General features: G+C 42.1%; 1 protein-coding gene across 2 annotated transcripts in view; it reads right to left on the reverse strand.

Moving 5' to 3' along the window:
• Positions 1-18,196: 18,196 nt before the first annotated feature.
• Positions 18,197-21,894, reverse strand: part of ADAMTS12 (ADAM metallopeptidase with thrombospondin type 1 motif 12) — a 366,676-nt gene continuing 362,978 nt past the window's right edge. For both annotated transcript variants that reach the window (XM_025389155.1, XM_025389156.1), the window contains one exon: positions 18,197-19,815. In XM_025389155.1, the coding sequence (XP_025244940.1) occupies positions 19,637-19,815 (179 nt within the window). In that variant the 3' untranslated portion in view covers positions 18,197-19,636. The remainder of the gene's footprint in view (positions 19,816-21,894) is intronic.

The following is a 21,894-nucleotide window of genomic DNA, read 5'->3' on the forward strand; positions in this document are numbered from 1 at the left end:
ATAACATTTTTTAAGAACCAAATTATTTTAGAAAATACTTGAGAAAATATGTCTTTGTGGTTAGATTTGACATGAATACTGAACCAAGATCCCTGAATGATAGACTACCACTCTCAGCTTTCTGAAGATTATTACTCCTTCACTTGTGTTATTTTAAAAATTCATTTATTGCCTTGGATTTGAATCTTAAAAGGTTAATCACAAAACATCAGCTTGATACATTTTTAAAATTAATGGCCCAAAATTGAATCTTAGAAGTTCAGAATTTTTTAGTATTATTTTTTTTTGAAGGAAGAACAAAGACTTCCTTATTTCCAAATCTATCAAATTAGAGAAATTAGAGTAAACTTGTAATATACCTAGTGATAATGAGCTCATCTCACATAAAGCCAAGGACTCAATTCTTATCAAGGGAATGTTTCAGTACTTTGCATGTTTATATCTTGGTTCCTCCTTTCTCACCTGGAAAGTACGTTGAAATTACTTGTTGTATTAGTCCGTTTTCACACTGCTGATAAAGACATACACCCCAGAGACAGGGAAGGAGAAGAGGTTTAATGAACTTACAGTTCCATATGGCTGGGGAGGCATCACAATCAGGGCCAAAGGCAAGGAGGAGCAAGTCATGTCTTACATGGATGGTGGTGGGCAGAGACAGAGAGAGCTTGTGCAGGGAAACTCCCATTTTTAAAACCATCAGATCTTGTGAGACTTATTCACTATCATGAGAACAGCATGGGAAAAACTTGCCCCCATGATTCAATTACCTCCCACCAGATTTCTCCCAAGACATGTGGGAATTGTAGGAGTTACAATTCAAGATGAGATTTGAGTGGGGACACAGACAAACCATATCACTTGTCAACAATCTCACTTTTATTTGAAGCATAGAAAAGTGTCTTGTTATTTACATTAGGAGATATACCTAATGTATTTACCTAATGTAAATAGCAAGACACCTTTCTATGCTTCAAATAAAAGTGAGATTTTGCAGTACACCAACATGGCACATGTATACATATGTAACAAACCTGTACTTTATGCACATGTACCCTAGAACTTAAAGTATAATAAAAAAAAAAAAGAAAAGTGTCTTGTTAAATATGAGAAATAAGAGAAAATGTGTAAAGTACCCAGTCATCTTTAGGAAAAAAGAACTGTCTCAGAGATTCATGGAAAGGACTATTTCAGGTACTCTGGGTCATAGGCTTCTAGGGCACAAGCTTCTGATGGCAATTCTTGTTTGTTTGGTTTTTTTTCAGACAGAGTCTCACAGTGTTGCCCAGGTTGGAGTGCACTGGTGCAATCACGTCTCACACTGCAGCCTTGACATCCTGGGCTTAAGCAATCCTCCCACTTCAGCCTCCCAAGTAGCAGGGACCACAGGTGTGTGCTACCATGCTAGGCTAGTTATCTAACTTTTTGTACAGACTGGGTCTCACTATGTTGCCCAGGCTGGTCTTGAACTCTTGGGCTCAAGCAATCCTCCCTCCTTGGCCTCCCAAAGTATTGGGATTATAGGTATGAGCCATCAGGCCCAGGCTGACGGCATTTCTTAATTATTTTTGAGACCATACCACTGTACTGGGTCAAGATTTCTAGAACTCTAGTGGAGAAGCCAATGGGTTAATGATATTGCTAACCCAGGATTGAACAGAATAATAATTAATTATATATGACTGAATGGATTATAGTTCTTTGAATGAATTACACAGGACTCATAAAAAATGATTATGGATTTTGTTTGGAATCTTGTGGATGCTGTTCTATGTCTTGATTATAAGGAACCTCTTTCTCTCTTCTTCTACATTCTTTGTAACATGTAACAATTTAGTAGATTATACTTTTGCAAACAGAACTGGAACAATTATACTTTTCCTTGGCTTGATTCTTCCAGAATCTGCAAATTCTTATATTTTTATTTTCATGGCAACATAATTTTTCTGCATAGATTCAATGACTCTGACCCCTTTGTTAACAGGACATAATTAGAAACATTGGTTATATAAACCAAAGCTTTGACTGACTTGACTGACATGTCATATTTGAGAATGATGGTCATAGAAACATAGAATCAACTGTTAGGAGCTAAGGTTGATTTTATGTAGCTAATGCCTACAAAGCTCTCTTGGGAAAACCCACCCTGGTATCTGGCTTACAGAGTTTCCAGCCTTATAGGTGAGTAAGGAAGGTCACATCCTGGCAGGCCCGGAAACTTTACAATATTTTGGAAACCTTGAGAAGAGAGGAGTTCATCCAAATCTAAAGGTACTGAAGGTAAAGTCTGGTATTGAGTTATTGGCCTGGCTTCCTAGCCTTGACATGCTTTTAGAAGTCTAATCTCAGATTCCTTATGAAAAATTTCAGTAAAGCAAACTAAAAAAGGTCCATGGTATAAATTACCATTCTTGCTGTATTTATGTAAAAGATCAGGCCAAATCTAATGATATTGACCCTATTTTATAGTCAAGAAAAATTTTCTTTGGGATTGTCTTTGATCATAAAAGGATAACTATTGAGAAAAATTTTGTTTTTCATAGAAAATTATAGCACACTATTGTGGTTTATCAGATTCTGATCATAGCCATTGTCTTTGAGCTATATAGCATCTCTCTGTTAATTGTAGGTAACTAATGAACATGAAAAAAATCTCCAAAACATGTTAACATGTTACTTACCTAGAAATTGAACTGAATCCTGTCATCTTTCATTCATCGCCAACTCTTACCAAATTTTCAATTCTTCTATTTTTTTAAAATCTAGCCACAACCCTCTCCCTCCTGATGTGGCATCACTGAGAATTACATCCTAACTGCTCAGATTCTTATTGGAACTCTAGGTTGCTTTGTAGCTGGCCTTCCCCACACCCCACCCACAAGGATCTGACGAAACATTGAGAGTTAAAGCCCAATGACTTGATATGTACTTCAAAAGTCTCATCACCACAGCAGTCCACACATGCTCTGGATCTCTCCCTGGACCAGCCATTGTCTGGACCAATAAGGAAGTCTGGCAAAATACTCAGGTCATGCTCATGCATGCCCGTATTGTTAGGTCACTCTGAGTATGAACAACATCACCAGAGTTTTGAAATCTTTGCTTGAAGGAACTCAACCAGCAGCCTCTGGTAACTACCATTCCACTCTATTTCTGTAAGTTTGAATGTTTTAGATTCCACATGCTGTGAGATCATACCATATCTGTGCCTGGCTTATTTCACTTAACATAATGTCCTCGATGTTTATCCATGTTGTCACAAATGACAGAATTTCTTGGGTTTTGTTTTTTGTTTATTTATTTATTTATTTTTAAAGGCTGAATAGTACCGTATTCCATTGTATGTGTATATACTGTATTTTAAAAATCTATTCATTCATTGATGAATGCTTAGGTTGCTTCCACATCTCGGCTAGTGTGAATAATATTGCAATAAATGTAGAAGTGCAGATATCTATTCCACATACTAATTTAGTTCCTTTGGGTATATACATAGTAGTGGGATTGCTGGATCATATGGTAATTCTATTTTTAGTTTTTTGAAGAACCTCCATACTGTCTGTCTTCCAAAATGGCTGTAATAATTTATAATACCACCAACAGTGTATAAAGATTGCCTTTTCTCAAAAACCTCACCAACACTTGTTATCTTACATCTTTTCGACGATAGCCTATCTAACATGTGTAAGGTGATAGCTTATTGTGGCTTTAATTTGCACTTCTCTTATTGTTACAGATGTTGAGCATTTAAAATATGTATCTATTGGCCATCTGTATGTCTTCTTTTGATAAATGTCTATTCAAGTCATTTGCCCATTTCTAAATAAGGTTATTTGTTTTCTTGTTATTGGATAGTTTGATTTCCCTTGTGTATTTTGGATATTAGCCCCTTATGAATGATTTGCAAATATTTTCTCCTAGTCTGGGGCTTATCTCTTCACTCTGTTAATTGTTTCCTTTGTTGTACAGAAGCTTTTTAGTTTGACACAATCCCATTTGTCTATTTTTGCTTTTGTTGCCTGTGTTTTTGGGGTCATATCCATAAAATCACTGCCCAGACCATGTCATGGAGTTCTTTTTTTATATGTTTTCTTCCAGTAATTTTATAGTTTTAGGTCTTATGTTCTACATCTTATTTCATTTTGAGTTGGTTCTTGTATGAGGCGTGAGATAAAGGTACACTTTTATCCTTTTATATGTGAATATCCAGTTTTCTCATTTATTGAAGGGACCGTCCTTCCCCCATTGTGTGTTCTTGGCATCTTTATCAAAAATCAGTTCACCATATGTTTATTTCATTGGCTAATGTGTCTTTTAAAAAATTTACTTTTATTTTTCTGGCTTATTTCTACAAGAAAGAAGCCCTAAGGGTTTAGGTTGGTCTGCGTGTTCCCTTCAGGACCGTTGCGCCTACACATTGTACCAAGGCTGACCACCTTAGGAAGGCTTCATGTTTAGACTGTGGCTGTTTACCTCAAATGCAATTAGGGGTATGTGTGTGTGTGTGTCTCCTATTTATATAAACATTTACATTTTGATAACTTTGATAATTCTTCATTTTTAAATATGCTGGAATCTTCTAAAAATAGAAATGGCCTAGAACTCTTCAAGACCTCTGCGAGACCCTGGGTCCATTTTGCTGACCAGGCCAAGCAATTGAGAGAATAGAGAACTGCTCTGTGACCCTTGGGCCATCTGTATCTACATCACCTGAAAATTCTGGGGCCTGCACCAGACCTGCTAAATCCTCCTGAATCACTGGAATTGGGGCCAAAGAGCTTGCATTAAAAAAAAATTCTTCCATGTAACTTGTGTAAACTCAAGTTTGAGAGCACAAGGCTGGGGAATTAGATGGGTCATTAGACACTGAATTTCTCAAAAAAAGAGTAGGACTGGCAATGGGAAGTGAGGATGAATATACAAATAGACAATGTCCAGACCATAGAACTTTGACCCACAACCTACAGCAACCTTCCCAGGAAGTCAACCTCTTTATCTACAATAGGCAACCCAAGAAACCAGCCTGCTGTAAGTCAGTACTGCAGGAAGCCAGATTGCTGTTTTTATTTTTTGAGACAGAGTCTCACTCTGTTGCCCATGCTGGGGTGCAGTGGTGCAATCACTGTTCACTGCAACCTCCACTTCCCTGGCTTAAGTGATCCTCCCACCTCAGCCTTCTGAGTAGCTGGGGCCACAGGCACATGCCACCATGCCCAGTTAGTTTATTTTTATTTTTGCTTTTTTGTAGAGATGGGGTTTTGCCATATTACCCAGACTAGACTCAAACTCCTGGACTCAAGTGATCCACTTGCCTCGGCCTCCCAAAGTCCTGGGATTACAGGTGTGAGCCACCATTCCCAGCCTAGATTGTTATATTTTAGTGACAATCCAAGAAGCTAAACAACTCCGGTAGCAGTCAGCCCCAAATGACCAGGACTTGATTAATAACTGAAAGCTTCCCAAATTTTTGTCCCTATTTGTAATTTAGGACCAAACAGAGAAAGTCAAATATGTACCCTTAATCAATGACATAGGATCACTACGTCTCATTAGCCTCCTACAGCTTCCCAAGCCAACAGCTTCCCATCAGGGCACACCTGAAGCCTTCCCTTTTGTCCACTGTAAGGTTTTTCCACTCCTCTATCTGTCCTTGAGTCTCTGCCAAAAGACACTGACAGTGGCTGACTCCCTTGCTATAGTAAGTTCAGAATAAATAGACTTTATTTTTCTCATTTGGTTGGTCTTTGTTTATTTCCAGAAGGAAGACCGAAGCAGGAGCCAAAGGCCTTGATAAATATGGAGGAGGGATGAAAGATGATAGAGACGAGGAGTGGAAGAGGGATATTAGGTGGATGGTGTGACTCTCAAGGACACAGGTTCTCCTATGGGTAGCTGAGTGGCAGTGGATGTATCTTGGGCCCACCATCTTTGCCAGGCCCTTTCCTGTACTCTGTTTTAGCTCCCCAGCCACGCTGAGAGGTTCTGAGGTAGGCCAAATATTGTTAACACCATCCTACTGATGTGCAAAGAGGTAACAGATATGCTGTCTTTTGGCACCTGGTCCTGAAATCCCTTCTGGGCATTCAATTCCCGATAATCCCTATATGGGAACAACAGAAGCAAAGTCCCAAATGGTCCTGCTGTTACTTCAACCTCCAGATGTATTCATCAGGCTTGATAACTTGATAAGGAGTTACTGAGTTTGGCTTCCTAGAGTGAAATGTGGGAACGTTTTGTGAAATCCCAATAGTTTATTAATGATTCAGAGTGATAATTAGATTCTTTGTCTGAGTGCAGAGAAAAGATAATTGGTACATTTGACCTTGATTTTTTTTTTTTGAGATGGAGTCTTGCTGTGTTGCCCAGGCTGGAGTGCAGTGGCATGATCTCAGCTCACTGCAACCTCCGCCTCCTGGGTTCAAGTAATTCTCTTGCCTCAGCCTCCCGAGTGGCTGGGACTACAGGTGTGTGCAGTCATGCTGGGCTAATTTTTATTTTTATTTTATTTTATTTTATTTTTTATTTTTTTATTTTTTTGTGTGGGCATTGTTTTTTTCTTTTTTTTTTTTTTTTTTTTTTAAATTTATTTATTATTATTATACTGTAAGTTGTAGGGTACATGTGCATAACGTGCAGGTTTGTTACATATGTATACTTGTGCCTTGTTGGTGTGCTGCACCCATCAACTCGTCATTTACATCAGGTATAACTCCCAATGCAATCCCTCCCCCCGCCCCCCTCCCCATGATAGGCCCCGGTGTGTGATGTTCCCCTTCCCGAGTCCAAGTGATCTCATTGTTCAGTTCCCACCTATGAGTGAGAACATGCGGTGTTTGGTTTTCTGTTCTTGTGATAGTTTGCTAAGAATGATGGATTCCAGCTGCATCCATGTCCCTACAAAGGACACAAACTCATCCTTTTTTATGGCTGCATAGTATTCCATGGTGTATATATGCCACATTTTCTTAATCCAATCTGTCACTGATGGACATTTGGGTTGATTCCAAGTCTTTGCTATTGTGAATAGTGCTGCAATAAACATACGTGTGCATGTGTCTTTATAGCAGCATAATTTATAATCCTTTGGGTATATCCCCAGTAATGGGATGGCTGGGTCATATGGTACATCTAGTTCTAGATCCTTGAGGAATCGCCATACTGTTCTCCATAATGGTTGAACTAGTTTACAATCCCACCAACAGTGTAAAAGTGTTCCTATTTCTCCACATCCTCTCCAGCACCTGTTGTTTCCTGACTTTTGAATGATCGCCATTCTAACTGGTGTGAGATGGTATCTCATTGTGGTTTTGATTTGCATTTCTCTGATGGCCAGTGATGATGAGCATTTTTTCATGTGTTTGTTGGCTGTATGAATGTCTTCTTTTGAGAAATGTCTATTCATATCCTTTGCCCACTTTTTGATGGGGTTGTTTGTTTTTTTCTTGTAAATTTGTTGGAGTTCTTTGTAGGTTCTGGATATTAGCCCTTTGTCAGATGAGTAGATTGCAAAAATTTTCTCCCATTCTGTAGGTTGCCTGTTCACTCTGATGGTAGTTTCTTTTGCTGTGCAGAAGCTCTTTAGTTTAATGAGATCCCATTTGTCAATTTTGGCTTTTGCTGCCGTTGCTTTTGGTGTTTTAGACATGAAGTCTTTGCCCATGCCTATGTCCTGAATGGTACTACCTAGATTTTCCTCTAGGATTTTTATGGTATTAGGTCTAACATTTAAGTCTCTAATCCATCTTGAATTAATTTTCGTATAAGGAGTAAGGAAAGGATCCAGTTTCAGCTTTCTACTTATGGCTAGCCAATTTTCCCAGCACCATTTATTAAATAGGGAATCCTTTCCCCATTTCTTGTTTCTCTCAGGTTTGTCAAAGATCAGATGGCTGTAGATGTGTGGTATTATTTCTGAGGACTCTGTTCTGTTCCATTGGTCTATATCTCTGTTTTGGTACCAGTACCATGCTGTTTTGGTTACTGTAGCCTTTTAGTAGAGACAAGATGGATTTCGTAAGGTTGGCCAGGCTGGTCTCGAAATCCTGACCTCAAGTGATCCACCTACCTCAGCCTCCCAAAGTGCTGGGATTACAGGCATAAGCCACCATGCCCAGCCTGATAATTGGTGCATTTGAAATAGGCTTTGCCTATATAGCCTCTCTGCCTGTGTCTTTTTCTTCTGGGTCCTTTGTGAATCACATTCCTTTTATTAGGCAGGAGTGGAGGCTGATGGGCTGGAAGTGGGTTGGAAGCACACCTCAGAGTTTGAGCTCAAGAAACATTGGTTCTAATTTGTTGATCCCATTCTGGCCAGTCAGTCATGACTTAACAGCTTGCCTTTCTGAGTGGCCCTCTGAAACCTGGGCTTCAGGGCTGGAGCATGCCAACAACTTTCCTAGTCATTCATCTATCCTATTGCCCAAGATAAGCCTGGACCCTGCTTGGCCACAAGGTCCTTTTCCCACAAGCATCTTTGCTTATAATTGGAAATTCTCATGGACTACACTGGAGTGGGCAGTAATACTTCTAGGGCTGGCAAGAGGAGCCCCTGCCCCAAGCCTGGCTTTCTAAGGGCCAGTATTCCAAAAGGCTGAAATGCAAATACTTTTGTCTTTGTGGCTTGGAAACAAAGTTTTTTGAGTTTTGTAACAGACTGAGTGAATAAGAATTATCAAAATACAGTGCACATATTGGGCTCCCCAGGCCAGAGAAGGGTATGGGCCTGACAGCCTATAAGTGCAGGCTGGGGATGCAAAAATCACAGTCTGGGCCCAAGGAAACCAGGGAAAGAGCTGAGCTTATAGTTTGCCACCCCATAGCACCCATGGTGAGTGTCTAGGGGCCTGGGTGGACCAGGTCTGCGGATAACTGGCTCCCTCCCCTTTCTCTGCCCATGTGATATTGTTGGAAGGTTTTTAGAATTGTTGCAGGTTATGAGGTGGAAAAGTGAGGCATGGGAGCAAGGAACCTACCTCTCCAGACTCCCTAGGGAGCTTGGCCAGGTCAGTCTCCATCAGGGATTTGGGTTTAGTCATCACCTTGGAGACCTGGGTGTGAGCCACCAAATTCTCAGGAGGCAGGGCTGGCCCAGTGCTAGCTAATTTAGCCTCTCCGTCACATGGCTGATCCTTGGGGGGATGGCTGTGAGATGTTGGATGAGAACAGAGGCCAGGCCTAGAATGTAGCTTGTTTCATGACTTTTAAACCTTTATACATTTGGTGTTTGTTCCTTCCATTGTACTCTTACCCCAGGCCTCAAATCCTAAGGAGTAGGCCTGGAGCAAGCATCTTTCAGGTTCCAGAATGGGCAGGAGCACACCAACCACCTGCCTGACAGAGAAGCCATATACAACTTTGGAGAAGCATCTGGCACATGGCTTCCTCCACTCCCTGAGCTGCAAACAGGCTGGGATTAGCAGAGACAAGAGGAAGGTTCAGGTTAGTGCAAGCACAGGGAGGAAGTACCCTCCCCCCCAGTCCCTTCTGAGATGGTCCCATCTGTGCCCTCAGTCTCCTGCCATAGTGCATGGACAGGGAAGGACACTGTATCTGTGCACTTCAGCCTCTGATATTTACACCTCAACTCCTCTCCGTGACCTCAACACACACACCCTACCACATTCTCCACCCCATCGTCTGCTCTCTTGTCCCTAAGCATGACCTGTGTGTTCTTACCTTTTCCTCTCTCCCCCACCCCAACCCTTTGTTTGCTACCCTCCTCCCTCAAGACATCTTTTCTATGAATGGATGAACAAATAAAGATGATTTCCACAAGTTATGAAATTCTTACTATATGCTGGGAGCTATACTAGACATTGGAATTCTCTGAACATCCCTACCACTCACTTGCTGAGTGAGACCAGGGAGAGTGGAGGTTGCAATGTCACAGTAGGTGGTCAGATGGCTGCTCACACTGGGCCTCAAGAAGTGGCATTTTGGGGGGAATGTATCAACTATAGTTCAAGGTCTGACCTTTGTTTTGGCAGCTTTAGAAATAAAATTTTCTCTGATTTGGAAGAATTAACATACACTGACCAAGTTCACAAGAAACTGATATATAAACCAAAATATCAACTTATTCTATTTCTAGGGGTATGATTGAAACCAACTTTGCAAAGATTATGACAGTGAGAGAAGTCTAGCATGGCTTATTCCATCTTGCTTCTAGTCTCAGAGGCTGGCTGTTCTTGCTCATTCCTGGGCATAGGCCAAGCTAACCATGGGAAGAATTTAGTTTATAGTTTAACTTTGAAGCAAGGATGATAACAGTCCCTCCTTAAAACTGATCCCTTCCTTGCTGCAACCGAAAACTGCCTTTGTAAAGCTAATGAAAGTCCAGGAGATTAGGATTATGGGAGGGGCCTGAATTCTGCTTCTATGCAGGCATAGTTTCTATAATCCCCTACGCTCAGAACCTCTGGCCAGAGGTCACAAGATTTGTGACTTCCTCAATTGCTCCTATAGACAACATCACTATTGTAAAACCTAAGATTGGTCTTTCGAGATATTTTTTCCGATTTTTTTTTCATTCTGGCAACCAACTGACCCCACCCAGACCCTGGACCCATGACTCAGAATGAGGGGAGCAGAGATGATAAGTTGTAGGCCAGCTTCTCAGGATGTGAAAGAATGGAGGGCACCCAAAGCTGGGCTCACTGTCCCCAAATACTCTTTCACTGTGGGTTGACAATACTTCATTCCCTGAGTTCCAGCGCACTATTTTTCTTCCTCCTGTGAGTATTGATAGTCTGTGTTTATTAATATTTGGGGATAAGAGTGTAGTTTAAGGTTGCCTGGAATATAGGAAGGAGTTAGGGCAAAAGAGATCCCCACATACCTTAGATCTAGATCTATAAGGCATCAAATTAAGACAACTCAAGACAGGAAGGATTCAGAGTCAAAACCACACAACTCAATAGGATGGAGGCTACAGGTGTGCCCGAGATACTGAACTCCTTGGGGCTCAAGGTGGTCAGGCCTGGTCACATCTGGCTGCTAGTGGTTCACAGTAACTGCAGTGGGCTATGCAAATATGATCATCTTTCTGTGTTTGGTATGTAAAGAGCTTGGGAAGTGCAGTTTTTACCAACCTGTCTCTTCAATGACAAGGATAAGGCAAAGTGACATAAGCCCAAGAAAGCAGAATCCAATTCTGCAATGTGAGGCATTTAATGTGATTGAGAGACTCCCAAAGGGACTCAGAGGTCAGGCAGAGCATCTGTGAGAGTGAGAGGTCAGAACCCAGTGAGCGGCCTGAGAAATGGGCATGAGTGACCCGTAAGAAGAATGGATCCTGACCAAGTGTTCAAGACTGCAGTGAACTATGATTGCATCACTGCACTTCAGCCTGGGCAACAGAGTGAGACCCTGCTCCCCACTCCCACCTCCCAAAAAAAGAAGAACGGAGCTTGATACTGACCCATCTGTACTCATCTCTGTGACACCACACTACCACCCTAGGCTGTGGCCTGACCAAGGCCAGACTGAAAGAGTGGGTAGATTCTGTTTTGCAGGAGAATCAGGTAGGCCCACTAGGTTCAAATGGGAAATGCCAGATTTGGTAGCAACGCAGCACATTCAGGGCCACTGTTCTCCATATTTCATCTTGTAGTTCCCATAATCCCCATGTGTCATGGGAGGGACTCAGTGGGAGGTAATTAAAACATGGGGGTGGGTTTTTCCCATGCTGTTACTGTAATAGTGAATAAGTCTCATGAAATCTGATGGTTTTATAAAGGGCAGTTCTGCTGCACAAGCTTTCTTGCCTGCTGCCATGTAAGATGTGCCTTTGCTCCTCCTTCGCTTTCCACCATGACTGTGAGGGCTCCCCAGCCATGAAGAACTGTGAGTCCATTAAACCTCTTTTTGTTTATAAATTACTCAGTCTCAGGTATGTCTTTATTAGCAGCATGAGAACAGAATCATACACTTCCCTTGTACTCATATTCAGTGTACTTTCATTTCCCAACATCCACCCAGTTATCTTACTTCCCCAAAGCAAAACCTGAGACAAGGACTTGGATGCAAATAGTTTATTTAGGAGGTGATCTCAGGAAATAAAAGCAAGAGAGTAGGAAGGGTGAGATGGGAAGGAGAAAGGACAAACCTGGGGGTGTATTATAAAGCTTGCTGTTGTGGGCAACTGGGGCTTAACAATGCTGGGACCTCATACAAAGCATGCAGAATCCTCCCAGATTGGTGCATCTGAAGGATGAGAGGTCCAGTGGTCTTAACTCCTTCGCACTTCAGAGCTGTGCATATGTGAGGGTGCTCTGGAACAGAAGGCAGACAGATGCATGCATGCGCTTGAAGCAAGGGGACTTTGAGCACATACAGAACTTAAATGGGCCTTTGGGAATGTGACATGGGCACCAGAGGTGTCTGCTGCTTCAATCAAAGAGCTTATGTTAGAGCTGTGGTTCTCAAAGTGTGATTCTTCAGAATGGTTGTATCAATATCACCTGGGAACTTATTAGAAATGCAAATTCTTGGTTCTGAATCAGAAATTCTGGGGGTGAAGCCTGAGAATGTCCCATACACCCCTCCAAGTCAACCCTCAGCCCCACCCAACCCCTAGAGGCAACCACTGTTCTTAATTTTTTCCACTGTAGACTGATTTTGCCTCTTTTCAATAATAACAAAAAAAGAATTATATAGTAGGTACTCTTTTGGGTAAAGCTTCTTGCACTCAGCATAAGGTTTTGAGATTTTTTTCATTTTATTGTATCAATAGTTTATTCCTTTTTATTGCTGAGTGATATTCCACTGAATAAATATATCAGTTTGTTTATTCATTTGTCTGTTGATGGATGCCAGATATGTTTCCAGTTTTTGATGATTCTGAATAAAGCTGTAATGAACATTCTTGTAGAGGCTTTTTGGACAGGTACCATACTTCTTGCAGGCCAATAATAAAAGAACACATTATGACTGCTTCACCTCTAAACGCCACGGTTATATAACACCATATTCTGTGGAAATCACTCTAACCCAAGGGCTCTCAAACTTTAGTGTGCACATCACAGCCTTCTTGTGCTTCAAAACATCAGACAGCATTGTAGCCCTGCAGCTGAGGGCCATTTGAAATAGAAAAATCACCAAAACAAACATGCAAAAGACATGGCACTAAACAGGCCTTGAAAAGGAAGGCAAAAGGCTGGGTGTGGTGGTTCATGCCTATAATCACAGCACTTTGGGAGGCCAAGGCAGGCAGATCACTTGAGGTCAAGAGTTCAAGGCCAGCCTGGCCAACACAGTGAAACCCCGTCTCTACTAAAAATACAAACATTAGCTGGGCGTGGTGGCTTGTGCCTGTAACCCCAGTTACTCAGGAGGCTGAGGCAGGATAATTGCTTGAACCAGGGAGGTGGAGGTTGCAGTGAGCTGACATTGTGCCACAGCACACCAGCCTGGGCGACAGAGCAAGACTCTGTCACGAAAAAAAAAAAAAGAAAAGAAAAAGCAAAAAAGGAATGCAAAGTATCTTATCATCGGAACCCAGCTATGAACATATGTATAAGGATGACTGGAATTTTTCACTACTCTGTGCATGTCCGCAGAAGTGCTGCTACAAATACATTTTATCAAGTAGGTACATTTGCAAATATGGATCTGCAAATAATGAGGATCTATTGTATTTAGAACTTGAAATTTGATACTTCTTTCTTTTTTGAGACAGGATGTTGCTCTGTTGCCCAGGCTGAAGAGCAGTAGTTGCCTGATCATAGCTTACTATAGCCTCTAACAGGCTCAAGCAATCCTCCTGCCTCAGCCTCCCAAGTAGCTAGGACTACAGGGATGCAACACCACATCCAGCTAATTAAATATATATATATATTTATTGTAGAGACAAGGTCTTACTATGTTACCTATGATGGTTTCAAACTGGCTTCAAGGGATCCTCCCACCTTGGCCTCCCAACATGCTGGGATTACTGGTGGACACTACCACACCCAGCTAATTCATTTTTTTCTTTTTTTTTTTTTCAGAGATGGGATCTCACCACGTTGCCAAGGCTGGTCCTGAACTCCTGGTCTGGAGTGATCCTCCCACCTCGGCCTTCAAGTGCTGGGATTATAGGCATGAGTCACTGTGTCCAGCCCATGTGATAGTTTTTAATCAGTGTTTCCTCTACCTGATTTTTCCTTCATGCTAATCTTACCTCTTTCCCATAGGGGCATGAAACCTCCACTTCCAGAGTGGATAGTACTGAGATATCCCTTTGGGGTCTTTATGATAACCGTTTTACATGCTTCTCCCAGGGTAGGAGAGGGTGCTGCTGTTGGTGAAAGTTTGATGGCCATGAGACTCCTAGTAACCGAGGTTAATAGGTTGAATGGTCCATTTCTCTCTGTTTCTTTCTACTCCATCCCCATCTCTCTTGAGCTTGAAGCCTGGAGCTCAGAGAACCACTGGAGGGAGGCCTGCAGATCTCCAGCTGCTTCCCATGCAGGGATGCAGATGTGAAGGGTAGGAAAACTTTTTTTCCATTTGCACCCAAGACATGCTCTCCAAGCCAGCTTCACCACCACTGAAGCTGATATTTTGATCTGGCTGATTATGTCTCTTCTGTTTGATTAGAAATCTCAATTAGAGGAGGATGATTAATTCAAACTCCTAACATGCCAGTTTTCCAGTTTGCTTGCTTTTGATTTATTGCCATAGCTCTAGGATCGAAACATCTTTGTCCCCAGGGGCTGGTTTAAGACTCTTTTGAGCTGTGCTCATTATCATGTATCCCCTTCAACATCAAGATTCTTTAATCAAGCTGGTGTGCTTTGAACCCTGATGCATTTTTTAGTTCTTTTGAGGTTTTCTGACTAACCTCATCAGTCCTTTTGAGAAGTCTGAATTTTGGTGAAAGTCTGGTTTTACTCAACCAAGATCCCCTGCTACTCACTACAAGGTGATAATTGTTTTAGTGCAGGATTTTTCAACTTTGGAACTGTTGACATTATGAGCCAGACAATTCTTTGTTGTTGAGGGAATGTCGTCCCATAGAATGTTCAGCAACATTCTGGGCCTCTGTTCACTAGATGCCAGTAGCACTCCCTCCCTCTCCCACTGCCCAATTGTGGAAAACAAAAATGTCTCCAGACATTGTCAAAGATCCTCTGGGGAACAAAAATCACCCCTGATTAAGAGCTACTTTTCCAGTGGAAAATATACCTAGTATAGTGGGAGCAGGGTATAGTGGAAAACAGACCCTGTCTTTCTGGCAGGGTCAGGGTAGGTGTCCCAGGGGAAGTAGCATTTGAGCTGGGCTTTGATCTTGCAGTATTAGCAAGATCTCATAGTCACAGATAGAATAATTTTTAAGGTATAATCAGGGAAGTATCCATGGCTCTCCGCGATGCCTTCTTGACCAAAACTACATTTCCTGCTACTCCCATTCATGCCCTCAAACATCCTAGGGATCACCTGAAGAGGCCTGGCTCTTCACTACCTCTATGGTTTTGTTTATTCCTTGTGAATAGACTCGATCGCTGTATGTACAAATTCTGCTTTTGCTAGTTGCATTTACTGAGCTGTGCACCCATCTTTGAATAAGGATTGAATTCCCAAAGCAAATTCCCCTAGAGATGGGTCATTTTCTCTTAAGCATTAAGCCTATGCTTTGGAGAGATGAAAGAGTAGGTTATGCTGTGAGCAGCATGAATATGTTGAATTCAGTGTTTTGGGGAATTTTAGGCATCACTTCAGATTATCATGGCATTATCATATGACTGTGGCAGTTGTTGCACATTCCTGAGAAGAGACCGGCTCACCTGGGATGTGACTCATCTGATGATGTATTGATCTAGGGGTAGGGTAGGAGAGAATCTGGAAAGAGTGTGGGAGGAAGAAATTGACAGCATCCTTCCCCAGGTTGCTAAAATCCGTAGTAACACTGGTGGGTGGTGGGAGTTTCACAGCAGGGGTAAAGGAATCACACAGAAACATCAATGAGTTTGGCCATTTATTGATGCCACACAAAGGGAGGCTATGATTACAATCTGGTTTTAAGTACTGAGATACCCACCAAGGTACCCCTTGAGGAGGCTGGGTAGAAGGGAAAATGGCAAAGCAGCACAGAGATGCAGGGAGGGCAACGGGCTGGGCCGTGCATGTCATACAATTATTTTGGAGGACAATGACGGGTAGGATTGTGCTTTACCCACCATGTTTTTTTTAATAACATAACTTAGAATAATACTTGAATTAGCAGTACAGACAACAGGAGTAGCATCAAATATGTTAGCGAGGTTGTAACACCAGGCAGTTCATGTCATGTGGCCTCTCCTTCAAAAGTGAATCACTGCGGACTGAGCACCAGATACATCGTCCCAGAGATTTATCTTGAAGTCAGAAAGCAGAAGAGCTAAGACCTGCACTCACTGGAGTAGCAGTGTGCAGCTTTCAGAGTTTGGAAGATTTTAGTCAACTGAATGGGGTGTTATTATCGAAAACGATATCATCCCTCACATTGTGTTTCAGATACTAGATGAAGGTTATCAGAAACATTCACTGACTATCTGAAAGCATCACAGTGGGATGTCAGCGGAGACGTGGCTGTCTCAGGAGACTGGACGGCGGTGTGCTCTTCTTTAAGAAAAGCCATCAGAAAACAAAGCATTCCTACAAAGGAGGCACTGAAACGATTTCCTGATTGAAGAAAGTAATCACTATTAGGTCTCCTGGAATATTGTTCTCTCGTGGTGTGTTTAATTACATTTTTATGTTAAAGAATTATATTAACCCACAACTGTCCAAAGAAGAGCTAAATATACTACTGTGAGAGACAATGTAAACCAAACTGGGTTTTAGAACGTTAATGCAGTTAAGTACCAGGCCCTGCGATGGCCCGATTTCATAGAGATATGTATCCAGTGTCTCCTGATACACTTCTCAGTTGCTTGTTCCAGGTGAGAAGAAAGAAGGGCCTAGATAAAGTAAACCAACAACTCTGCTTCATGTTAGCACCCAAGTATCAAAGATGTGAAGACACCATGCAGGTTCCTGCCTTCAGAGTCTTCCTGTTGATCTGAGTCCCCTCTTGTACAGCAAGCACTGGGACCTGTCAAAATACTGACGACTCATCACTGAGTGATCGCCAAGGCAACAGATGATACCATCAGGACAGAAAACAGCGAGCCCTGTCTTCATTCTGGAGTCAAGAATGATGGACATCACACAGCTGTCTCACAACATAGCTCCAGTACAGGAAGCAGATATCCATGGCAAATAATTAGGAGCCAATTTTCTGCCTTTGAGAAACTGGAAAAAGACCTAGAATGGAGCACCTGGCCAAACTCTCTCCACACGTCTACCATCTTCTTCACCACGTGGGTTGTAAATAACTTGGTCCATTTTGTATGCTGAGAAATTTGGCCTAGTTTAGTTGGTTGAGGTCAGTAGGAATCTGAGTTTGTTCCTGAGTTTTGTAAGCCTGGTCATATCCAGGTCTCTGATGACACGTATTTGACCCTATGCTAGTACAGTACCAGGTTAAATCAATCTAGCGTACTAAATGAATCCCCCTGAAAGCCTACACTACACTTCAGGGACAGTCTTTGCAAACTGCCTCATTAGTAAATATCAGATTCTTCTCCATTCATGTCACTAACAATTTGTCTCCTATCCTCGAAAACCATTATTCACCAGAGATTGCTATTGGCCAGCAATGTTTACGTTTAAAGGCAGAGAATACAATAATGTAATTATCATCTAGAAATAAATTCTCTGGCTTTAGGTAAACATTTCTACTTTCCTCCTGTTTCTGGTCTATCTTGAATTTCATCCCAATCCCACTGTTTTATTTTCCACAGGAATTCATGAGAGTAATACATATTAATGGCTTGGAAAAAAATAAAAAGCACATACTATTAAATCTTAAATTCAAGGTACCCAAGCAATAAAATTGGCATTGGACAGCAACACCATTACATGTTTAACAGAATAGCTATATGGAGAGTTTCACATACACTTACCCATTTGTATGCCTATCTATGTTTACATTAGTTCTGCCACCATCTAGATATTAGCACCATTTTTAAATAGCACCATTCTGCTGAACGGATAGGTAAAGGGAGACAGAGGACACTGTGTTCCATGGGGAGTATTAAGTGTATCTGTGCATGAGTCAGAAAATATGCTGCCCATCACATGAAGGCCACATCCTTGCCTTTCTCCCTGCCAAGAATTGGTTCTGAGATCTTCTTCCTTTTAAGGCTTATGCCCCTCCACCCACCCACTTACCCTCTTTCTCTGGGTTCAGTTCGTGTAAGTACCTTCCCTTAGAAATCACTTTGTCTAGAAATTTGCTCTGAATATGAGACCAAGCCTACTTTGACTTCTGGTGGGAGGTAGGAACATCCAGAACAAGGATTCTAACTTTTATTTCAGTTTCCTTGGACTTCCTGATTCACCTGTTCTCCTCAAGGTGAAACACCTTTACGACTTTCATTTGTGAAATGGAAAAAATACTTGTCCAATAAGACATATTGGGTACACTGAGAAGTAGATCCTCTTCACCTTACTGTTTAGAAATGTTTTTTTTTTTCTCTAGATTAGAAGTTTGCACTATGTTCTTGTACTTAGTACAATTTACCTGGCTCTTTGCAATATTTTCATAGGGAACCTCCATTTTCCAACCGAGGGGAGGTGAGGACAGGTGGCAGCCCTAGAGCTGGTCGTAGCGGTCTTAGCTTATACACTCCCTGCAGCAAGACGATGGTGGGACCTGAGCTCAGGCTTCCTGTATGGACTGTACAGAAGAGAGGAAATCAGCCAGGAAGACTCATTTTCCCTTCTGCGAAGGAGCGTGTATTTGCCAGAAAAGTGGGAAGAATAAAGGCCCACAGTTCCTTTTCTATAATAGTAAGAAATTGATTTCTGCTCATTTGCTTTTTAAGAGTTTTCACAGAAATGCTCTTCAAGCCAGAAGTGTTTTCTCTGTAAGTGACCTAAATCCCTTCGGCTATGTTTCTTATGCCTGTTTCCTCTTAGTCTAGTGTCTTGAGGTTGGCAGGAGACTCTAAGCAGCCCAGATGTGGAGCCCTACAGGGATGAAGAGACTGAGGGGTGTAACAAGCACTTTCTCTTCCTGCCCTAGTGGAACATGGGGTGAAGAAAGCAGTCCTCTGCCTGCATAAATTAAAGGAATGTTCCTAAAGCTCCACTGTGACATTTCAAATAGCAGCTGCCCCAGGCAGGGAGGAAATAAAAAAAAAAAGAAACGTATTCATCAAGATAAATTAAGAAGATTATTTGTCCCCTGGGTAAGGGTGGCTCTGTTGCCTGATACTCTTGAGGTAGTCGGGGAGAAAACTAGTCTCTTTGTTTTTATCTTCAAGGGAGAACAAAAATACAACATTTCACAAATCTGTAACCTAGCACCTTTCCCAGGAGCCGATACCAGGAGCTGCCTGATTCTCCTAGCTATTTCACCTTCCTATCAGGGAGCAGCAAGTACGGCAGCCTAGGCCTCCTGTGAGGGACATTTTGTGGCTAGAGGAACACAATGGATTTTGTTTCACTAGGACCCAAAGCTGAACCTGAAATATATGAAGCAAAACCTCAATGAAGCAGCTCCCAGAGCTAAAGCATGTCACGGTCAGCAGGCTGCTGCAGTCTGGTGGAAGGTGGCTTCCTTTTGGGCTTAGAGTGCTTTGGGTTTTTGGGGCAACCGTTGCCTTCTTTGCCTTTGGCTGTGGGTGATGTGTGTCTGGGGACACGAGAAGCAGCACTGAGCCCTCACGGTGGGCACAGAACATTTCTTCATGGCTTTCAGTGTCTGGCAGAAACTGGCTGACAGCTTGTCCTTGGTGCAAAGTAAATCTGTGGAAAGAGAAAAAGAATAAGAAAAAAAGTCCAAAGATTATCCTTTGTAGATACACAAGCACAACTTCTATTAACGTAAGACTTTATATGTCTACCAAGAAAGGAGCCATAACAATTCATAATAGGTGGTATCTACTGAATGTTTATTATGTTTCAGACACTGTGCAAAGCGTTTATGCTAGACTGAACTATCAGTCACAGTTCTTCACTCCCATGTAATTGTGTTATACAGAACATTCCCACCTTGCCATGGCTGCCTGGTGGGTGGAGAATCCTTCCCACCTACTTGCCTTTGGGTTCAGCTCTGTGACTTGCTTTAGACCATGGGATGCTGGTAGACACGATCTGTGTAGTGACTTGGAATGTGCAGGAGGACAAGCCTTCCCTGATGAGCTTCTGTTGTCACCATAAGAAGAACCTGGCTTGTGTAGCCACCGAGGGTGATAAGAGACACATGGTGCAGACCTAGACTCAACCTACAGTTAGTAGCCAAGGCCAACCAAAGCCCAGCTCAATCACCTGAACCTTGGCTGACCTATAGATGCTCAGCAAAAAATACATGACTGTGCATTATATGAAAAACACACACACACATGTTTCTAGCAGCATAATTCACAATTGCAAAGACATGGAACCAACCTAAGGGCCCATCAACCAATGAGTGGATACATGAAAATGTGGTATATATACCCCAGGGAATACTACTCAACCAAAAAAAAGAAAAAAAAAAAAGGAATGAAATAATGTCTTTTGCAGCAGCTTGGGTGAAGCTGGAGGCCATTATTCTAAGTGAATTAACTTTAGGAATGGAAAACCAAATATATTTTCTCATTTATAAGTGGGAGCTAAGCTATGAGGACTCAAAGGCATAAGAATGATATAATGGCCCCAGGGGACCCAGGGAGGAAACTTGGGGGTGGTAAGGAATAAAAGACTACACATTGGGTATAGTATACACTGCTTGGCTGATGGGTGCACTAAAATTTCAGAAATCACCACTAAGGAATGTGGGTTTTGGTTATCCCCCACAACTACTTTGGTACCCCCAAAACTATTGAAATTAAAAAAAAAAAATACATGACTGTAGTTTTAAACCCCTGAGTGTCAGGGTGCTTTGCTATGCAATATTGCTATGGAAATAGTTGGACGCAGTGTTTTCCATGCTTCACTACATTTAATCTTTACAGTGCTACTAGCAGACAAGTATTTTTTCCATTTCACAAATGACTAAAGTAGGGCCTCAAGTAGTGAAGAACTTGTATAAGGCTGTCCAGCTGATAAATAGCAGGGCCAGATCTGAACACAGGTAGTCTTAACTCTAGAGCTCATGCTCTCATCAATCATACTATTCAGAGTGTCAAGCCAACAACCAGTCAGCAAAATAACTGATGCTTCCAGGATGGGCGCAGTGGTTCACGCCTGTAATCCCAGCACTTTGGGAGACCGAGGCAGGTGGATCACGAGGTCAAGAATTCGAGACTAGCCTGGCCAACATGGCGAAACCCTGTCTCTACCAAAAATACAAAAATTAGCTGGGCATGGTGGTGGGCTCCTGCAATCCCAGCTACTCGGGAGGCTGAGGCAGGAGAATCGCTTGAAATCGGAAGGTGGAGGTTGCAGTGAGCTGAGATCGTGCCATTGCACCCAGCCTGGGCAAGAAGAGTGAAACTCCATCTCAAAAAAAAAAAAAAAAAAAAAACAACAAACCAATGCTTCCAGCGTGAGTGAGGTATACAGACATATAAACTGTGATCTCTGCCCTGCAGAACTTTACCACGGAGATGAAGGCAGAAGACATGTACAAATAATTCCCAGAGTAAGTATACAATTAGTCACCTGAGTTCTAACCCTTGTTCTCCTCTAACTAGCTCTGGGTAAGTGTGTCCCTTAATTTTCTTGGCCTTGCTTTTCCCACACATGAGTCAGGGAACGAGAGTGGGTTGCCCAGGGACCACCCCACACACTCGTGGCAGGTGGTTCTCAGAGGGCACCGGCCCACAGCTTCTGGGTCTGTAAAGAATTCAATTAGATATTTTTTTTCTAGAAAGTGAAATTGTTTTAAGCTTGCCTTGAGTG

This window comes from Theropithecus gelada, chromosome 6 (assembly GCF_003255815.1).
Source record: "Theropithecus gelada isolate Dixy chromosome 6, Tgel_1.0, whole genome shotgun sequence".
Lineage (NCBI taxonomy): Eukaryota > Metazoa > Chordata > Mammalia > Primates > Cercopithecidae > Theropithecus > Theropithecus gelada.